The 20,731-nt window shown below is 38.6% G+C and overlaps 1 protein-coding gene across 1 annotated transcript in view; it reads right to left on the bottom strand.

The window, feature by feature from the left end:
- Nucleotides 1–20,507, bottom strand: part of ANOS1 (anosmin 1) — a 119,736-nt gene extending 99,229 nt beyond the window's left edge. The window contains 1 exon segment of the mRNA NM_001323185.1: nucleotides 20,319–20,507. Within this exon segment, the coding sequence (NP_001310114.1) occupies nucleotides 20,319–20,507 (189 nt within the window).
- Between the last annotated feature and the right edge of the window lie 224 nt (nucleotides 20,508–20,731).

Below are 20,731 nucleotides of genomic sequence, written 5' to 3'. Positions count from 1 at the left end.
TTAATGTCCCAGATGCAGGTTCCCAGCAGGCAGCAGACCTCTCAGGAGGTCAGCAAATAAATGCCTCAGTGCTCAAGAGATTAGAAAAACAAAAGCGGTGGAGGGGGGGGGAGGAGGGGAAATAAGACAAATACTGAAAAATTTATCATTCCAACTTTCCATGAAAACACAAATTATAAGTACCTGAGACACAACAAGCCAATGCAGCAGTAGAGGCTGGGGAAAGTGCAGCTGGTTATTTGCCAGGCAGAAAAGGACTTAAAAGGTCTGGTGGACAGCCAGCTGAAAATAAACCAGTAGCATGCCCAGGTGGCCAAGACCAGTGCCACTCTGGCCTGCATCTGAGATAGTATGGGCAGCAGGACTAGGGAAAGGACTGTCTGTCCATATTTAGTGCTACTAAAACCACACATCAAATATTTTGTTCAGTTTGGAGTCCCTCACTAGAAGGATACTGAGCTTCTCATGTGGGAGCAAACAATGCTATGTAGCTGGTGACAAGACAAGAAAACAAGACAAATGAAGAGTGGCTGAGTGAACTGGGTTTGTTTGGTCTGCAGAAGGGGACCAGGGGAGATACCATTGCTCTCCACAACTACCTGAAAGGAAGCTGCAGCCAGGAAAGTGTCAGTTTCTCAGGTGACAAGTGACAGCACAAAAGAAAACATACTTAACTTGCACCATGGGAGGTTTAGATTGGACATTTCAAGTAATTTTTTCATTGCAATTGGCTGTTCAAAGAAGTAGTGGAGTCCCCAACCCTGGAGGTATTTAAGAGACACATGATCATGGTTCATTGACGGACGTAGTAGTGTTAGGCTGATGGTTAGATCTGATGATCTTCAGGGTCTTTTCCAATCTAAATGTTTTTCTGATTCTACTTGCACTGAAATTGATTAATTGGTATCTCTAAAGAGTCTGAGTGGGCTTCATTTCAGCAGGCATAAGTACAAGCTTGTTTTCCCCCAGTAAGCAAATACCCTGAACAGTTACGGTAGAAACCTCTGTGTTCTGTGTCATCTCATGCCTTGAAAAAAAGCAAGCTGTGCAGCATCAAGCAAAAATAAAACATGTCAGAATCAGTCCCAAGCAACAAGAGACTACCCTTTTACTGGAGCAATGGCAAAAGACAACAACAACAACAAAAAAGACAGAAAAACAATTTATTTCATTTGTACCCTCATCCATAATTATCTTTTAGAACATAGAATCCTTCTTTTGAAGTGTCAAAGACCAGTTGTGAAAAATGAATGAGCCACTTAATCTAAAATGACAATACCTGGTATCCCTTGTACCAGTTTTGGAATTATCTTCTCCCCTGCAGGAAAGTGCACATCCAATGCACTTTTAAGTGAAACCACTCTCTCTCCTAATGACCTCTCTAATACTTCCAGAATGACAATAAATAAATAAATAAAAATAAAAACGAGCCCTTCAAATAACAGTTTCCCATTGATGTACAATAGAGCAATCAATAGCTGCTGTAGCTGCTGCAGTGATGAATTTAAAGAGATAAGTTCCCAACATATTCCTTAAACTTTCAGAAAGTTCAGCAGCGTGAAATCATATGTAATGTTAAAATATCCCTTATACTGTGCCCCATATACATTTCCTGCCCCTACGTTCACTGAGACAGAAGTTAATATAAGGACTTATCAGTGACAGTTCTGTGTGTTCCTAGATTCAGTTCTAATGTGTGAAAAAAAAAAAAAAAAAAGGTGCAGAGTGGAATTAACAAATTCAAATTAGGCTTTTAATATCCAAAATGCCAAAGCACTCACCTAGGAATGAATTTCAGAAAAGCCTGAATACTTAATAAGAAAAGGTACCAAACCCAGAAGATAGCAAATCCCAAAGAAAATGTTGCTTCTCTATGGAGCATAAAAATGAACTTGAAGTAAATATACAAAAAGGGGAACCAGAGTCACACATATCTCTCCTGGGCTCTGTTTTTTTAATTATCCTTCTGCATACAAATAACTGGCTCGCATTTTTCTTTGGAAACTTGGCTGAGAAATGAAAAGAGCATACCTTTTTATGTAACAGCTAGAAAAGTTGCCACAGAAGTGTCTCACCAATCCAGAATGAATTTAAGCACTTATGCCCTTTGAAATTACTTTTCATCATGTCTGAGTCAAGACTGAAACCTGACCAGAGAAACTAAAACACACTATAGAAACAAGTGAATGAGCGAAGTCATAAAGCCCAGATACAAGGTCTACCTCTAGAAAGCAAGACTGCTAATTAAAGGACAATTTAATATATGGGATAATAAAATATGCTTTAGTTTCTTCACTTCTAAGTATTTCCCCCTTACAAAGCAAATTTGAAGATCATCCACTGGGGAAGTCATGGAGACAAAAGTGTTAGTATTCGATAATACCACCCATAAAACACAACAGAATCCCAGAATTCCTTGGCTTCCATCAAGGGAAGATATTTTCCATGATCCTCCATACAAACAACTGAATGCACACACTTTGTTCTTTTTACAAAATTTATCACTATGTTGTAAATTATGGAAAAATTAAATCCCTAGCAAGGCATTTATCTTGCTTTGCAATGGTTATAATAAGAAATTAAATTATATAATGCAAGAATCAAAAAATCTTAAAGTGAACATTACTGAGCAGGACCATTTCTCACTGTTAGATAAACAGCACCAGCATTTGCATATATAGCAACTGTTTCCACTATAATCATTTGATTGGGATGCTTCATTCCATCCTGATAGAAAATTATTAGTCTTTAGTCCGTTACACTTTCATCACCTCTAAGCTATATTAAGCCATGTGGCAACTCCAGCCACTACTAGAAAGCTCCAGATAATACAAAACAAGTAGTAGGCTGAGCTACAGGTGTACTTGGCTCTAGCCCTGCCTCGTGGATATATTTCACATCTATTTAGTTAGTAGTGTTTCCTGGATGCACACTGCAGCTCATCTCTGGCTCTTTCTCCCAAATGGACTTGGGTTCCTGTGCTTAGGTTTCACTTCATCCCAGTCTCCATCCCAGTCTCCATCCCAGTCTCCTTTTTCTTCAGACTGGAGCCCCAGCCTGGCTGTGGCTCAGTGCTGAGCCTTGTCACCTACACCTGACTCTGTCCATCCTGGGCAGGCAGACATGGGCGGTCCCTTGGAGAGAGCACTGCCTGCACAGGGGCAATCTTCAATTCCCTGGCCCCCCGAAGCAGCTGTCCTTGCTACAGCTAGAAGTAGGAGACTCTAGGTTGGAATCTATAACAACCTTTATTTTTCCCTGATGTGTTAGAAATATTCCTTGATCTCACTAGCAAAAGCAAAGGTTAAAATTTCAACAATAAAACCAAATAAGGATCATCCAAACCATGTAAAACAACAAAAAATGTAAGACCTATCAAAGCAAAGAAAAAAAATCACTTAATGGGACACTAACATAAGAGAACATGTTTAATGTATTACCATCAGGTACTTGAACAACTTTAGAGTGAGGTCTTTATATTAAAACTTGTACAGATATAACAAAAAACCTTAACTATGTACATTCCTCTGCCATCCTACAGAGTGCCTACAACAGATGTAACCCTTTTTCTTCCTTTCCTTCTTTCTTTTTTACTTCAAATAAACTAATGAACAGAAGAATGCATTTTTAGAACAAATATGTGGTGACTTTCTGTTACTGTACCTAGTCACCACAGTCACTCAAAGTGAACAAAACATACATCCTACTTAGCAGAATCCCTTTCTGCACTTAAACTGTAGAAAAGTAAATGTTGGTTACTGGTTAACCCAAAGTAATTAAGTTAAAGAGGTGACTGGATGTGAGAAACAGTTATAGAACTGATCTGCCTAATAGTTGACTCGACATAACTGCAGTTTGTAAATACTAACCAATGTTAAATTATCATGCATAACAGCTTGAGTAATACTGCAGTCTAATTTTAAACGTCTGCATTTACCACCAGCAAATTCATATCACCAACAATTTAATCAAGGTACCAGCAGCACTAGCCATGTGTTTTCCTTTGGATTTAGAGATGTCGCAATCATGTAATGCAGTAGCTCTGATCACAATGATACAGTGGGTTCCTCTTGTGGATGTGTGGAGATGAACAGAACCACACTGAACTTAACATTGCATTGATATTTTCCAAACAGTTCCTCAAAGTCACCTTTAATTATTGTACGTATCACAGAACGTTCTTATGAAAATTTACATCGAAACAACTTTACATAGGAAAACACAAGGAAAAAAAAAAAAAAGAAAAAAAATAAGATCTGAGTAATTACAAAAGCTATTGAGTAAAATCTGCAACCACCACCTAAATTGTGAGACACAACAGTATTCGCTGAGTAGCTGTTGTCATTAGTAGGTTTCTAGAAGACAGCTATCAATATCCAAAGGTCATTACCAGTGAAACAGTGAGCAATTTGAAAGCTGCTGATTTTGTTTAGATGCATAGTTTTGATTAAATTTGTACCTCCAGTATGCAACACCATTTCTCTTTTTACAGTAGTGCCTTCTCAAATGGATAGAAAAACGACTAAATAAACACAAGCTGTAAAAACAAACCAGCCACAAGATTCCTTGTGTCTCACTTGTGAGTTATGACTGCCTTCTTGTGGTTTCACAGACTTCACTGTTACCACTTCTAAGAACAATCTCAACTGAAGTTTTACTCCATATATCAAAAGTTTATATCAATTTACAAAGGAAGCCAGGATGAAATAAACTTCATTAAGCAGTAGGAGGAAGTAAAGACACTAACTTGAAGACTTTAGAAGTAAATACATAATCTCACAGTAAAATGTATACTTTGGTCAAATCTTGCACACATTTCTTGAGGTTAGGTAATCCAGTTGAGATGAACAATAGCTAATCTAAAGCATGAATAGTCAACATAAAAGATGTCTCATCAACTAATTGTTTCCACACTCTACTTCAAAACCCCCACACTTCCAACATATTTCCTAAGGTGACCTTTGTAACATGTCATAAAGCAGATTTTGCTACACAAACGAAATGATAACAGAAGTGTATGCTAGTGAGAAATAAACACTTAACAAGAACAAAACAGACTACTAAAATGTAGATGTTTATGACCTATTTACATACATTTTAAAAACAGAGAAAATGTGAGAAAATATGATCTACCAAAAAAGCAGTAATATTCCAGGTTTCCGAAATGTGCTTAAGTGCTAACTTACATGACATTATAACTGAAAAAGTCAGTTCTTATGACTATTCTGTTTAACTACAAGATTATTAGGTAGCAGAGTGATTCCCAACAGTATGTGATGTGGCATACTTATGACAAGCTTCATTCACCTGCACTGCTTACCAGCTGATATGCCAGGGTCAGCTACAAATACATGAGGGTGTCTCAACACTAGGAATTAGAGTGAGCCACAGCATATCCGTTGAGCAAAGCAACTGGTGTTGACAGAACTAATGCCTGCACTAGATGCATGTGAAGGTTTCTTATCCCTGAGATTAGCCTGGTCCCACGGACTCAATACGCATTAACTGTTAGAGCACATTAAGTTCCTGAAGATCACATCTTCCAGCAATGTTCATCCAGAAGAAACCTACTGCATGAACTCTCCAGTTGATCCATGGTGTTAAAAAAGATAATCACGTAACTCAAAGGTCTCATCCCAAACAGACACTCGGACCAACATTAAAAAATATGTGTAGACACATCCCTGAAACTTTTAACAGCTTCCACAAACACAGCAGAGAAATATTTCAGTTGTTCCTTCTAGACTAGATCTTCCTCATAAGCCATCTTATTTCATGGCCATCCAGAGTACCCACCACACTCCCTTCTGGATTTGCAACGGGTTAAGAGTGTCTTACATACTGAAGAAAATAAGAATAAACAAAAGGGTATTATATATATATATATATATTGTTAGATCATCTAAAATGTTTATAACTGTATATTAATATATATATACTAAATATACATATATATATATATACTATTTCAAACATGAATTGGTACCTATATCAACTAGAAGTTGGCAAATATACCTATTTCTACTTAGAAGAAAAATAAATTTCATGCATTACCCTTCTCAACAGAAAGAATTTGTGACAAATATCCCCTATGCTATTCTAATTGTCTTGATATATTACTGTGGAATGTCTCCTTTTTGAACTGTGAAATGTAACAGGCTTGACAAACTTTATTACCAAAATACATACTTAGTTTCAATGTCCCAAGTTCTTTCAATATTGTAAAAGCATGCAGAAAAGTGTAATCTCAGCACTAAGAAATAGTACAAGTAATGATCATAAAGATTAAATATGCAGTTTAAAATTTTTATTACTATTACACATTGGCAGTTCCAAAGATTCACATGTATTTATAAATATTTTTTTTCTGTATAAAAATCCTATTTCAAAAGACTGTTACTTCATAGCAATGCTCTCAGAAGTAACAAATGTCAAAATCAGCACAGTTGTTGTAAATCTAACAGTTGTATAAAACAGTCTTGGTTTGTTTTTTCCCTGTTGTCTATAAAAGATCAGGCTCAGTAAGTGAGGTGCACTTCACCAGACCCAGGATTTCCTTGTGACATCTGGACAGGTTTTCTGCAGTCATTCAGAAAAGAATGGCCCAAATGAAAATATCTCTTGGACTCGCACACACTCTAGCCTCATTTCAATCTGAGTGAAAAGCAAGATAATAATGTTAACATACGCTCAGAAAGCACTAATTCAAAGAAACATATGTCAGCCACACAAAAAACAGCTTTCACCACAACAGTTAGAGAAGCACTTCAAGAAGAAGTCCTGTTTCCTAGACAGGTTTTAATTGCTGCAGTTTTTCAGTATGTCTGCCTTGATTGTAGGCATTACAGGAAGACAGGCAAAATGTAATGGGTACAGTTTAATTAGCCCACAACTTTATTATCTTATATATATAGCATAACCCAGCTACTAATCAGACTCATCTCTCTACAGCTTCTATTGGTTTGGCCCTCAGCCAGTCCTTTCCCAATTCAGCTCTCAGTTGTGCAGGAAGCAATCCACACTAGAGCATTATATAACAAAGCAGATGCCAGTTGTAGCTACATATCACACCAGATGATGAGTGTTCCTCTCCTTATTTTATCATTTAACAAAAGGGATCCTATGACCCCTTTCTCTTGTCTTTAGTCGACCAGCTCCCAGGCCTTTAAATCTTGTTCATATTGGTGCACAGACCACATTTTTATTCGCATGCTCTTTTAAGGAACTGCAAAGGCTCCCAGAACAACAAACGTTACAATGGCATTGTATTGACAATGAATGAAAAACAGGTATCTTGTGAATCCATGCTACACACAGTAGCATGGGACATATGGGTCTTTCCACTTGATCCTAGCCAGAACCCTTTTGCCCTGCACAGTCATACTATGCTCCTGCTAGAAGAGACACACTTAATTCACACTGCAATGGATACAATTCATTTGTTCCACTTAGGAGCTTTTTCCAGATTGTTAAGAACTGTATGCCATTTGACACAAACACAATTTCTACAGTCCAGCCTTCTACAGCATCCTGCAACCAATCTTAAACTGCGGGGAAAAGGACCAATGAAAAGGAAAGGAAATGAACATAAAATCTTATTGCTTAAGATATAAGATACTAAAATTATTCATATCACCTGTACTACAGGGATATTAACTGGATCTCTCCACAGTGATAATTTTCAGTGGAAGTACTAAGTTGCCACACTGTATTGTGATAAACGTTTCCATAAACAGAAAGGCCTTTCATGTGCCTGTTTTCAAAAATACAGTCTGATAACTAGATAATGAAGACATACCATGAAAAGAAAATAAATCTTTCTTCAAGACAGGACTAAGTATTTGTCATTGATACACGTCTGGTTGCCAGAGATATATATGCATAGCAATCGTTTCCTGACAAGTATATCATGTTTCAGACATATCTGGCATTAGGTGAAAGAGTTTAAAATTTGAACAGCTTAATTTGTGTTGAAGTTATTGAAAAGCTTGTAACATGAGAGGTATCAAAACTCAGCCTAAGTTCCAATCCAAGCCACAATATTTTAAAGAGTCCAGTTAATGTAAACAATTAGACACAGAGTTTTTGAAAAAATTCCACTAGTAAGATCAGAGTCGTTCTGAAGTTTAAGATTTTGTTTTGTGTCTTCAATCTAAACAAAAAACAATAAAGGAAAATAAAATAATAATGTCCACATATTACCAGCTGAAGCATCTACAGCTGAGATTAATTCCAGTTATCAACATCTTGACTTATCAGTATTCTATTAAAATTTTGTTTCTCTTTCTTAATCTTAAATAATCTGTTCTCACAAAAATGACATATTTTAGTTGTTCCATCCTTGGAAACCAGATACTGGTTGTATGCTTCAGGAATTCTATCCCTGGATTGTTGCATTGTTACCAGTCTTGTCACCTGTGTAAAGCAATTAGGAAAGACAGTGAAGTGAAGTGGGTTGTGGTACTATAAATATGTTGATAATATTCAGGTTTGTTTTTCATTGGACTGAGGAGCTCTGCTCGATTTGCTTTCTCAGTGGGAAGGTCATGGATGAGAACAAATTGACTGAGGCTCGATCTATACCAGATGGATCTACTAGGTATGAGTAAGCATCTCAGGGGCATGAAAATTTGACATCTGCTTCTATTATTAAGACAAGTCACGCCTGTTGATGAAGCTTACAGGGATGCCTTGAAATCCCTAGGGGCACCTGGATATATAAAGTAACAATCAGTAACTGGGCTGTATCATATTCGATAAAAAAAATACTTACCGTCTTTAGTGATATCCCTAGCCCTGGTTACCTCAAAATGTCTCTCTACCTTTTTATACAATCAGAAAGAATAACTCCTAAGAATATCTCTGCTTGAAGTCAGGGGTTTTAGTATCTGGTAAATAGCTGGCGATTCACTTTTACATAATTCTAATGGCACAGTAGCATTTACCACCACAATTAATTGTAAAGAATAATGTTAATAAATAAAAATGGTATTTAACAAATTTAAGTTAATATAAACAGTATATTGGAAATTATCTTATTCATATATATGTATGTATGTATGTATGTATAATATATAAATTCTGTAGTTCCGATAGATTTTGTACTGGTCTAAGAGTATTTCCACTCAAACATCTAGAGACATTGCCATCAATTGTAGAGATACTAGACTCAGAACAGTAATGAATACTCCAGAAAAATTCTGTATTAAACTACTGATCATGTAAATGAAAGAGCTGATGAGTACCTTTTAAAAAGCTAAAAAATCTCCAGCTAATGAAATTACATGAACTTATACTACATTAACGTGTAAAGCTCTTCAGTCTTTAAAATCGAGTCATGCTTTCTACCCTAAAACAAAGGCAGCCATCATATCCTTCAGAAAACTCCAGATGTTCATTTCATTCTACAACTTGGAAAACAGATGAAGTTTGGTTTAATTTTCAAGTCTAGCCCACATTCTGCTCTTTATTTCTACCTGAGAAAAATAAGGTTCAAGAAGACTTGAAATAATTATTAGTTTCTGTTAAATATAATTGCTGCAGAAATTATGGGTCTGGTTCTGTCTAGCTCTCAAATGTATGCTTGTGTTTATCTGTGCTTAAGCAAAATTTTTCACAAGATGAACTAATATGCTGCATGTGCAATATCAAAAGCACTCCTACTCCAGTTGGTCAATGAGGATTCACTGGATGGAAAATTCTATAATTAACAAAAGCTTACTATCTTTCATATTTTTCATTCAAATTTATAACTCAAAATCCAAATCCAACAATAAGCAGCTAGTTGCAAAAATCCACATTCTCTTTCTTTCTTTATACTGACAAACATCCTATAGCTTATAGTAACTATTATATGAAGAGAGTCATACACCTCAATAATTGGATGATTTTTGCTTCTTTCTGACAGTTTTTTAATGCCAAACACTCTTTCCATCTATTGCAGGTCCAGAATGCCCAAAGGGGAAAGAAGCCTCAAGCTCAATATATTCACTTCCCTTCCCAAAATTGCTAGATATTAATCAAATGTCAACATACAAACTCTTTTTGACTAAGAAAAATAGGGACAGATAATAACGTGATTCATTTTTATCTAGCTATAGTTCCACGGTAACATAATTTCATTGTATTCAAAAGAGTTATAACCTTCTTCTAACTGAAAAAAAAGAAACAACCCTTACTGAATTAGTTTTTATTTTTTTTATTAGTTTTTAACATCAATTGTGAAAAAAAAAAAATAATAATAATCATTGTATCAGGACTCTATTGTTATTGTTATCTCTCCTCAGATTTCAGCTATTAGTTTCCTTACAAATTTATCCACCCATGTTCTAAATTCCAACAAAATCCAAAGACCTATGTCAAGTGAGGTTAAGAAATGAATTTACAGTGTTTAAGATCAAAAAAGCCTAGAGGCCTGATTGGAATGTTTTTTTTTGGGGGGGTTGGGTTTTTTTTGTTTTTGTTTGTACAAAAAAAAAAAGATATTAATAGTTTAAAAACATCACCAATTCACCACAGATGATGTATAGCCCTATATCTATGCTTTAAAACATGAGATGAGAAATCATGTTCATGGGTATGAAGTGCATGTTCTTTTTTTTTTTTTTCCTTTTTTTTTTTAATAGGAGTTAATGCAAATATATCTTCCCCAAAGAGTAATCCATAAGGAAGAAAAGCAAAACTATTCTTATAAATTCCAAGAATGAGAAGGAAAACCAAATTATGCTTGTGCTGTATCAAACAAGCACATTATTCTTTTATAATCTTCACCACTAACTTTAGTCTCTGGCTCTGTGAAAAGAAGATATCTACTTTAAAACAATCATTATTTGCCTCGTATTATCTTGTTATATCCACAGCAGCTAGATTGGAATTTTCACAGGCAACAAAAGCATGAGTTCTTTATTACCTTGGCTAAGTGTGCAGTTTGACATGTGACAGTAGAAAAATTACAGTGGCAGTAGTGTCAAACTTCTTACTAGGAAGAGTTTTGCAACAGACAGAGCCCAATATTATGCCTAGAGAGGCAAACAAGCTTTGTCTAATGTATGGAAATATACCAGGCATACAGCTCTTCTCTCATCACATGACCAAACTTCCTGTGCACGTGCAATTCAGTAAAACCAGCACTTTTGAAAAGGCGTGGAGTGCACACATAAAAAGATTCAAAGTTTTCCCTGAAGAACTAGGATCATTATTTAATCCAAAACACATGTAAGCAAATCACAGTATTGATTAACTCAAGATAGTAAGCTGCCACCAACAGAACCTCTGTCTGGTTAAAAGCTCTCCAGAACAATGTGATGATGTTTAGAGAGCAGGAATTGTTCAGACAGCAAAAGTAGCCTGTTCCTTTATACCTCTTTTCCCACAAAAATGAGATCATCATGGTTAAAGAATCTAGGAAAGGCAAAAAGAAAAGCAAACCACCATCATCCAGATACAGCTTAACTGCCTACACCCTGCCAATATACTTCTAGTAAAAAACTAGACAAAACCAAGGTGAATAGAAGCTAGCCAAGTGTCAGCACAGTTGTCTGACAGGCTGTACACTTCAGCATCACTGGCCTCAAACAAACTTAATATTTGCTTGCATTGGACAGGTAAATGACAGCACTATGAATTAACTACATCTTCATGATAAATTTTCTTGGAGGTGTTGATCGTAAGCATTCTTCCTGAAAAAGTACAAAGAATTTTCAAACCACATTTTTACTAAACTACAAATAATTAGCCTTTTCAAATCAGGTAAAAATCAAAGCTGAATTAGCTGAAATTAGAAGTATTTACAAACAATTCTTACTATGCCCATTGTATCCATGACAGAACAGTTCCCTATTTTGAGTCTTAGTTTCAAACGATGTAATCTTTAGTCTCAATAAATCAATGAAGTCTACAAATCCCTCTACCCTGACACAGGTGTTTTTTTTCCCAGCTTTGTCTTCCCTATTGCGTGCTTACTGGAGGTTGTCTTTGTCCAGGTTTCCCCCTTTTGAGACTGTTTCTTCATTTCCTTCTCCTTCAAGTTCTGGGCCATAACTTCCTGTAGTAATCTCAGCTGCTGCCAGGGGATTTACTCCTTTTGCAGACTGAGTCAAGTCACTTCTGTTTTAAAACATAACATAAAATACAAACCAAGGGAAAGTAAAGAAATAAATCCAAATAGAGCAGTGTCCGTAAGGATATAAGATGTAGATGTTTTCCTGTATTATGCTTTTGATTAATAAACATGTTTAAATGGTTTAGACATCAAGTCTCTTTAACAGTCTACAGAAAGACTGATGAAAATATAGTTCAGAGAAGTCTATGGAAATTTTTATATAAACTCCTGGCAGAGATTGTTCCCCAAATCTAGAACTATTCTCTAGTATTCTTTCTGGTGAGTGAAAATGAACACAGTCTATTTTCAAGCTATAAGGGCCCTCTTACCTTTCAGCACCTCTAGTTCTCCACCTTCATATCCTGTGATCTCTTGGACATTAAAGGATCAAAAAAAAAAAAAAAAAAAAAAAAAAAAAAAAAAAAAAGAAAGAAAGGGGATACAACTACATTTGGGTTAGCAAGTTCACAGCATTCTTCTTTGCTAACAAAGCTGCATAGGTCCAGTGTTTATACATGAACCTGATCCAGCCGAAATCAACAGTAGGCTTTTCATAGACTTCAAAGGTTTTTGAGATTTAAGGCCTTATAAGGCTTAGCTATGAGAAAGATCGGAAAATGAAGATGCTTGGTGTAAACTCCTAGTCAATAAAGCTTTTGGAGCATGGTTTATATTTGTTAGGCACTGGTTACTTAACATAATTTTGAATGCATCTTTTCTATTATGTTATAGTCTTGATCATTAATAGTACTTCTAATTTTTAAAAACTACAGTTGCAAAATAGTTGTACTTTCTCTGTTTACAGAAGGTAGAGATGTACTCAATCCCAGATAATCACAGAAAGCAAAAAGTCATACAGAACAGCTACTGGAGATGCAGACCAGCTAATGAATAATAATCTCTGTTTGTAGATCCAAACAAATTCAGAACTCAGTCTTAAGAAATTTGCCCTTTGCAAAATGACAAATGTTCAGCATCTGGGAAATCAGTCTGTTTTTCAAGCTGACCTAGGAATGCATCAGGTTATTTTTATTATAGGACACTTACTAAACAAAACACAGATACAGTAACAGAGACAACTAATACGCAGACAATAGCTTAATAATACTATGAACAGTATCTAGTTTATAGCCTATCTTTTCATACTCTTTCACCACTTTCAGTAGTAAGTGGCGATATGTTGAAATGGGAAAAAGATTTGTATTTGAAAAAATCCCAGTATTTCTCTTTCAGAAGTTTTCTGATACTTTTCACAAGTAACACCTCCTTTCCCTCAACATATACCTTTGACATTAAAAATATGACTATACACAGAATGTCCACCTCAAAATGAAATGCTCAAAATCATATTAACAAATTAGAGAAATCAAAATTGCTAGATAGCAATGATAGCACTATAATCCTTGAGCTCACACTGACTGTGAAGGCTTTCACTAATGCGAAAGAGATTTGAGTTTGGTCATGAGAGAAAGTCATACCCCCAACCTGGATGTGATTGCAAAGACTAACTGGGAATCTATTCCCCAGTGCAGATTCTCAACACCTAGAATAGCGTAGGTGTTTTCTCTAGCTGTAGCTATCATTATTCAAAATGAACATTTAGTCTTCAAAAATTTTACATAAGATCACATTAGAAGATCTGTGCTTCTCTTGTTCACAATGGCAGATATCTATAATATGAGCACACCAACTGCCAGAATAATTATCCAGACCATATGCCATCTGAACAATAAAAACAGAAGAATAATCTACAGTTTTACCATTTTTTAATGAAATCATCAAGTAACAGCAAATGTTCAGATTTGTCTGTGGAACAAAATTAACAGCTGTGTGCTTGTAAAGAGACATATGAAAGTCAGAATTATTTAATACAAAGACTATTTTTGGAAAGGGGATGAATACTGAAACAGCAATACAAGCAGATGACACACATTTCCTAAGTAGTAACTTGTAGAAAAGAATACAAACGTGGCCTTGAAGACCTGCATCCAAATGCCTGGACAGCCTATGAATTGAAACTTAAGCATTCCATGATTAAAACACAACATGCCTCCTAAGTAGCAGAAGTAGTGCAGGTATTTTCAAAAGACTCTATGAAGTATGACAGCTGCTCCAAAAGTAACGTCATCTATTTTATTACATTGGTTCATGTCAGAGGCACTGGTGGCACTGCAGTAGAAGCTGAACCTTCCTGACAATATTTCATTACAGAATCACAGAATTGCGGGGGTTGGAAAGGTCCTCAATAGATCACTTAATCCAAACACCCTGCTGAAGAAGGTTCCCTACAATAGGTCACACCAGTAGGTGTCCAGATGGATCCTGACTATCTCCATAGTCGGAGACTCCATAACCTCCCTAGATAACTTGTCCACAGCCCTGTAACCATAAAGAAGTTCTTCTTCATGTTTGTAAGGAACTTCGGCTGCTCAAGCTTCAGGCCATTGCTCCTTATCCTATTGCTACACACAATCATGTTACATTTTGTTTCCATGTGACAGATGGCAGCAGACGAGCAGTGTAAAAAAAATAGTGTTTAATGTGGATGTGCAAATGAAGCAAAGGTGTGCTACTGAATTCCTCCATGCAGGAAAAATGACACCCACTGACATTCATTGATGCTTGTTGAAAGTTTACGGAGAACAGTGGATCTGAGCACAGCTAGGTGGTGGGTTGTACATTTCAGCAGCAGTGACAGCAATGTGAAAAATTAGCCATGTTCCTGATGGCCAGGCACAGCCACAAGATTAAGGGCATCTCCATCAACTCATTTGCACAAATCAGCAAATTATTACTAAGGAACTGTGTACAGAGCTGAATAGCTGCTTAAAAGTGTTGAAAACAACAGTGACATATCACAAGTTTTACACTAGGTAGGTCTCACAAACGCTCACACAGGAACAGAAGGAACTCCATATGCAAGACTGTCATGACCCAATGAACCAAGTTGCAGTCAACGGCTCAACATCCAAGTAAAGACTGGTGATGAGTGGCATTCCTCGTGGATCAGTGCTGGCACCGCTGTTATTTAACATCTTGGTAGGTGAATTCCCCATTGAAGGAAAGGTGCCAGATACAGCCCTCAGCAGGTAAAGTGATGTGTGCTGTCTTCTGGGATAGGAAAAGGGTGAACCTTCTGGATTTCCTGGACAGACCATAACCTCTGACAGCTATACAGTAACACTGATTAAATTGAAGACTCAAAATCAAGTCAGGTCAGAGAAGAAAACTTTCCTTCTCTAACACGATAACCCCAGGCTCCATGCCAACTTAAAGACCATGGAGTGCACTGCCAATCTTAGCTGGATTATCCTACCACACCCATCATATAGACCAGATTTGGATCATTCTTACTTCCATCTGTTCAGGATGATGAAAGATGGATTGCGTGGGCAACATTTTCATAAAAATGATGCTGTCACAACAGCTGTGAAAATGTAGGTCACCTCCACTGGTGTAGATTTTTTACAAGAACAGCATGCAGCCTCCTGTTCATCACTGATGAAAACGCGTAGCTAATGGCACTAACTACGTCAAAAAGTAGTGTTCTGAAGCTAAGAATTTGCTCTCTTAAACAGCATGATTGTGCTCTTTCTGTCTGTTGTAGTTCAATAAGAAACAAATAGGAGCCACTACGTTCAGAGTGACCTATGTAACTTAAAGTTTTCAAACTAGACAGTTACAATGAATGACTTCTTCACAATCTTAGTCTTCTTTGTAGCAGGGTACAAAGAGACAAATTAGCCCTAGACTTTTTCAGTTTGGCCTACAGGTTCCATCTGGAATTGATTGCAGGATTTTGCAGGTGCAATCACTTTGGAGTTACAAGCAATTTGAAGTCAGATGTGCTGGCATTTAGACAACTAGCTGCCTGACTCGTAGGTAAAATCTGGCACTGCCTATCTAGAGGTAATCACTTGCACATTATTTGCTTGAAGGTATAAAATCTGAGAACTTTTAATTATTTCTTTAAAAGAATTGCCTGGTTTCCCTCAAAAACTTTAGTTGTTCTGATAGGCCATACTCTATAGGAAACATGGAAAACAAACTCCTACCACTATACAGTTATCAGTCATTCCACTTAAACTTTTAAGGCTTTACTGCTCCCTCTTATAGCCATTACAAATTATGCAAAAAGAAGAACTGTCAGCTTAAAAGAACATGTTTCCATATTCAAAAACAAATGTTGGGTTAGCATAAGCCAATCTAGATTGATACTTACGAAGTTGTAATTCTTAGCACATTCCTACTAGATTTATACTGTCCCAGTTAAGAAGGAAAAGTCTCTCAGTATTTTCCCTTATATCACAAACCAGGCTTGCCATTTGAGGGATGTCTACGCTGCAACAAAAAGTTAGACTGGAACTCATCAATCATCTAGTATCACCTAGTATTCAAGAAGTTTAGCTTAGGTATGAATACAGAACCCCTATTTGATCAAGTTCATCCATATTTGTTCATACATTTTTAATCAGTGCCCACCTTAGTGAGTTTAAAGCAGTACCTCATGAATGGTAATTATAATTCTGGATCACGCTATATATGTGTATATAGACACACATATGGATTTCCTTGGTAATAATAATTTGCCAAGATTCAGCTGAAGACTACCAAAACAAAACACTGCAGAGATATCTTCATATCTAAAAAACTAAGGGGAAAAGAGCATCTGCTTGGATTTAGCACTAGCATTTTGTTTTTAATACACAGACAACCATAAATGACCATTTATCATCATACATAAACTAATACAAGAAACTGATAACACTGAGAGTGCATTTAAAAGCACTGTATCTTTAAGATGTAATTACTCCTATTGTCTGTCCCAGTCACCACTTCTGATCCAGTGCTAGGCTCCCCAGTACTCAAGAGATGCAGACTTAGCGGAGCGTATCCAGCAAACCCCCCTATGATTGAAGGACTATAGCATCTCTTGTAAGAGTAGAGACTGGGAGAGCTTGGTTTATCATGCCTGCAATAGAAAGGTTTCTGGGGTTATCATCATCATTTATAACTATCTGATGGAAGGAAATAAAGAGAACAAAGCTAGATAAACAGTGGTGCTACTACTCAGTGGACTACAGGAAAATGAAACACGAGGGCTTCTCTCTGAACATCAGGAAGTTTTTGTTTTGTTCTTTCTTCTTACAGTGAAGGTGAATGAACACAAAAAGAGGCTGCTCAGAGAGCTTGTGGAGTCTCCATCCTCTTAGATATTCAAAATCTGATTGAGGATGGCCCTGGCCAATTTGTTCTAGCTGACCCTGCTCAGGAGGACTGAATTAAATCCCAGAAGTGCTGCTGCAACCCTACTCAATGACTCTGTGAGCATGTGGATATGGCTTCTCCCTGTTCCCACAACTATACACATCACACATGGCCAGTCTTACCAATAACTACCAACAACTTCTTGCCACTACAGTTATTCCATCCTCTTCACTCCTGACCTGTCACAGAAGATATCCACCTCCACTACCTGATCCTATTTAACAAGCTGTATATAAAGATGTTTGAGAGGTCTATAAGATATGACAACTAAAATGAAAGATCTACAAGCTCATAGGTCCAAGTAAACACTGTTCACTCTCCACAGTACTGTACATTTAACCTACGAGCTCACTGTGAAATTTACCTCAAGCTTATTCACAAATAAAACTTTCAATCAAGCTGTGTTCTGAACCTGGCTGAGAAGACGGACAGTACAGGTTAAAATCCAAACTGTGCTTTCACTCAACTTGAAAATGGAATGCTAGAGGCCGTTGCCATGCCTGCTCCCTCAAAATGGGACAAGTTCATCAAAACTAATACCACAGATGGGATAGGCTACGCCCATACACAAAATGCACATATTTAATACAGACAGAAAATAGTGTACATGTAATGTATATGTATTTCCTACATATATAACCCATGTAGAAGGATATCTCCCCTATTGATCACATATGATCCTTGTTGCGATCTCTGCCTAGAATTCTCCAAATTATCAAAAACTGGAAAACTCATGGGAACTGCACAGCAAAAAGCAGACATCTGTACCTGTTTTGCAGGCATTCTGAAGATAATACAGTTTAGATTTAAGTGACTCCTTCTTCTAGCTCACAGCAATAGACTACATGGAAAACAAAAATCAATTCTCTGACTTGTGTCTTGGTTAAAATAATATCCTGCTGAGAATGCACCTTTAAAATGGGCTTATAACTAATTCTCAGACATAACTTAACAAAAACACCAAGAGTACACCTCTCTCAACCTTCTCAAACAGTGATAGTAAAGAAAAGCAAGTGCAGGGGGGAAAATAACATTATTCACAGGGGAAAAAAATAATGAAAAAAACCTTGTGAAAAAATATATACATATATCAATTGCCATTCAAACAAGGTAAACAGCAGTTAGATAAGCAAATGATCATTTCCTCTTGATACTACTCATTCCCTGAGAAGATTACTGAAGTGCATTTGGCCCCACGAACTACATGACATGAACTCTCTGACATGTGGTGAAGTCCTCCAGCAAGCATCTATTTGCTATCTCCATGACCTCCCACCATTGGGGTGGAACCTAAAGCAGTGCTGGGAAATGAGTGGGTCACTTCTTTCAAATTTTGTTCTAACTGTGGGATCTTACAGTTCTTTTCTGATCCTGTTGGGAGGAGCTGGTGTTTGGTTCACTTCAAAGGTTGAATCAGATTACAAGATAAGTGGATATCTCTGCAATGAAAAGAACTCCAGAGACTGCAGCCAGTTTAGATGAAAGCCGAGGGGCAGGAGGATGGCTGTGTTAAAAAGGAGGAAGACGAGAGAAAATGAGAAGAATATCACACCCTTCAACGCTCTAGGAAGTCTACTTGCGGAAACATCCAGCACTCCCTGTACAAAACTCTCCTCCTTTCCTTCATTAACTCCTATAAACGAGAGCACTTTATCTTCCAAACATTTACAGTTTCATATCTTGCAAGACTTTAATCCCTGGTAATTTAGATAAATTACCATGTGCTATAGCACGTTGGGGTTAAAACTGCAAGATTTTCACTGATTACAAAAAGACAGCCAGTTATTAAGTCCTAACTGAGTAATTTGCAGCTTATTTCACCCTAGCTAATTAAAATGTAATCACTATTGTTTGGCAATGTGCATTCTGTCAGCAGTTTTAAGTCAGAAAAGAAATCACGCCAAGAAAACATACGCACATACAAAGAAAAAGCCTTTCACCAGGAGCTGGCTTGATCTAAACTGCCTCGTTAGCGCTTCGTTAGCCACTGAAACTGTAAAACAAATAAGTTACAATCTCCTGACAACGCAATAACCGCTCCCGAGATAATGAACTATTTTAACGATCCCTGAGCTTCCAAGGGATGCACAGAAGCGGGGCCAGCGCTGACAAGCGAGCGCTTCATCGCCCCGGACCCGGCGGAGCTGCGGCGGAGCTTCAGCCCGGGCAGCGCGTCCATCCGCCTGGGGAGCGTCCCCGCTCCGTCCAGCTGGGAGCCAACCGCAGGCACCGCTGTAACAAACACTTTAAGCTTTTTCTTTTCTTCTGTCGGCTTATCCTTAAGTATCTCACCCGACAGCCTTTTGTGCCAACACCTTAAAGCTACTTTACCCCTCAAAACATTGGGTTCCAGTTTCTGATTCACAGAGACGCACGGGGAAGGAGAGGAGCGCGCTGTATGTAGGGCTGCGCTACCCCGAGGTGGGGCGGCTGCGATTTCCCAACGGGCTAAAGAACCCTTCACAACAGGAACCTGGCTGCTACCGAGCGAGCAGCACGGCTGGTCCGAGGGCTTCCGTCATTCCTTTAGCTCAATGCTTGGACACTTTAGAACAGGTGAGGAGGGAAGAAGGGAAAGGCGTTTGTTGGATGGGGAAAAACAGACAGGCACTCACCTCCCATAGTCGTTTTAGGAGATTTCAAGGCTATCCCCCACCCCATTCCCATTCCGTTAGCCAGAAGCGCGCACATACGTTCTAGGGACACCTGCGAGGAGCCGGAGCGCCCGGCCCGCATCCCACCGCCCCGCGGGCAGCTGACACGAAGAGCCGCTGCCTCCTCCCAGCGACAGAGAGACTGACGCCGCGGGGCCGTGCCCACCTGCCCGCCGCCGTCGCACGAAAAGCCGTCCCGAAGTTTTACCCCGGAGCGCTCCGACTCCCGCAATCCTTAAGGCCGCGCCGGGCGGGCAGCGGGGGCCGAGTGTCCCCACGCGGCGCCGTGCCCCTACCTGGAAATGCTTGAAGAAGGCGGAGATACGGGTGATCTGCAGGCTCAGGCACCTGGAGGTGCATCTGGCGGTGGAGAACGCCTCGTCCTGCCTGCGGGCGGTGGCGGCCCCCGGGCCGGCGGGGCTGCAGCTGACGGCCGTCACCCAGAGGAGCAGGGCGAGGGACGCGCCGGGCGCCCTCCGCACCATCGCTCCGCGGGAGGGAAGGGCAGAAGGGCGGCCGGGTGCTGCAGGCTGAGCCGCTGCTCGGCAGGCGGGTGCCGGGCTGCACTGGGGGCAGACGGCTCCGCGCCGCAGAAACTAAACAAGAAAGTTCAATCATTCAACTCTCCTCACCCCCTTCTCTCCCTCCCCTCGGCCCACAGCCCTCCCCCGATCGGCGGCGGGCGGGCCGAGGCTGACAGCGGCCGCGC

Source organism: Coturnix japonica, chromosome 1 (genome assembly GCF_001577835.2).
Source record: "Coturnix japonica isolate 7356 chromosome 1, Coturnix japonica 2.1, whole genome shotgun sequence".
Lineage (NCBI taxonomy): Eukaryota > Metazoa > Chordata > Aves > Galliformes > Phasianidae > Coturnix > Coturnix japonica.
This window is presented reverse-complemented; position numbering and strand designations above follow the sequence as displayed.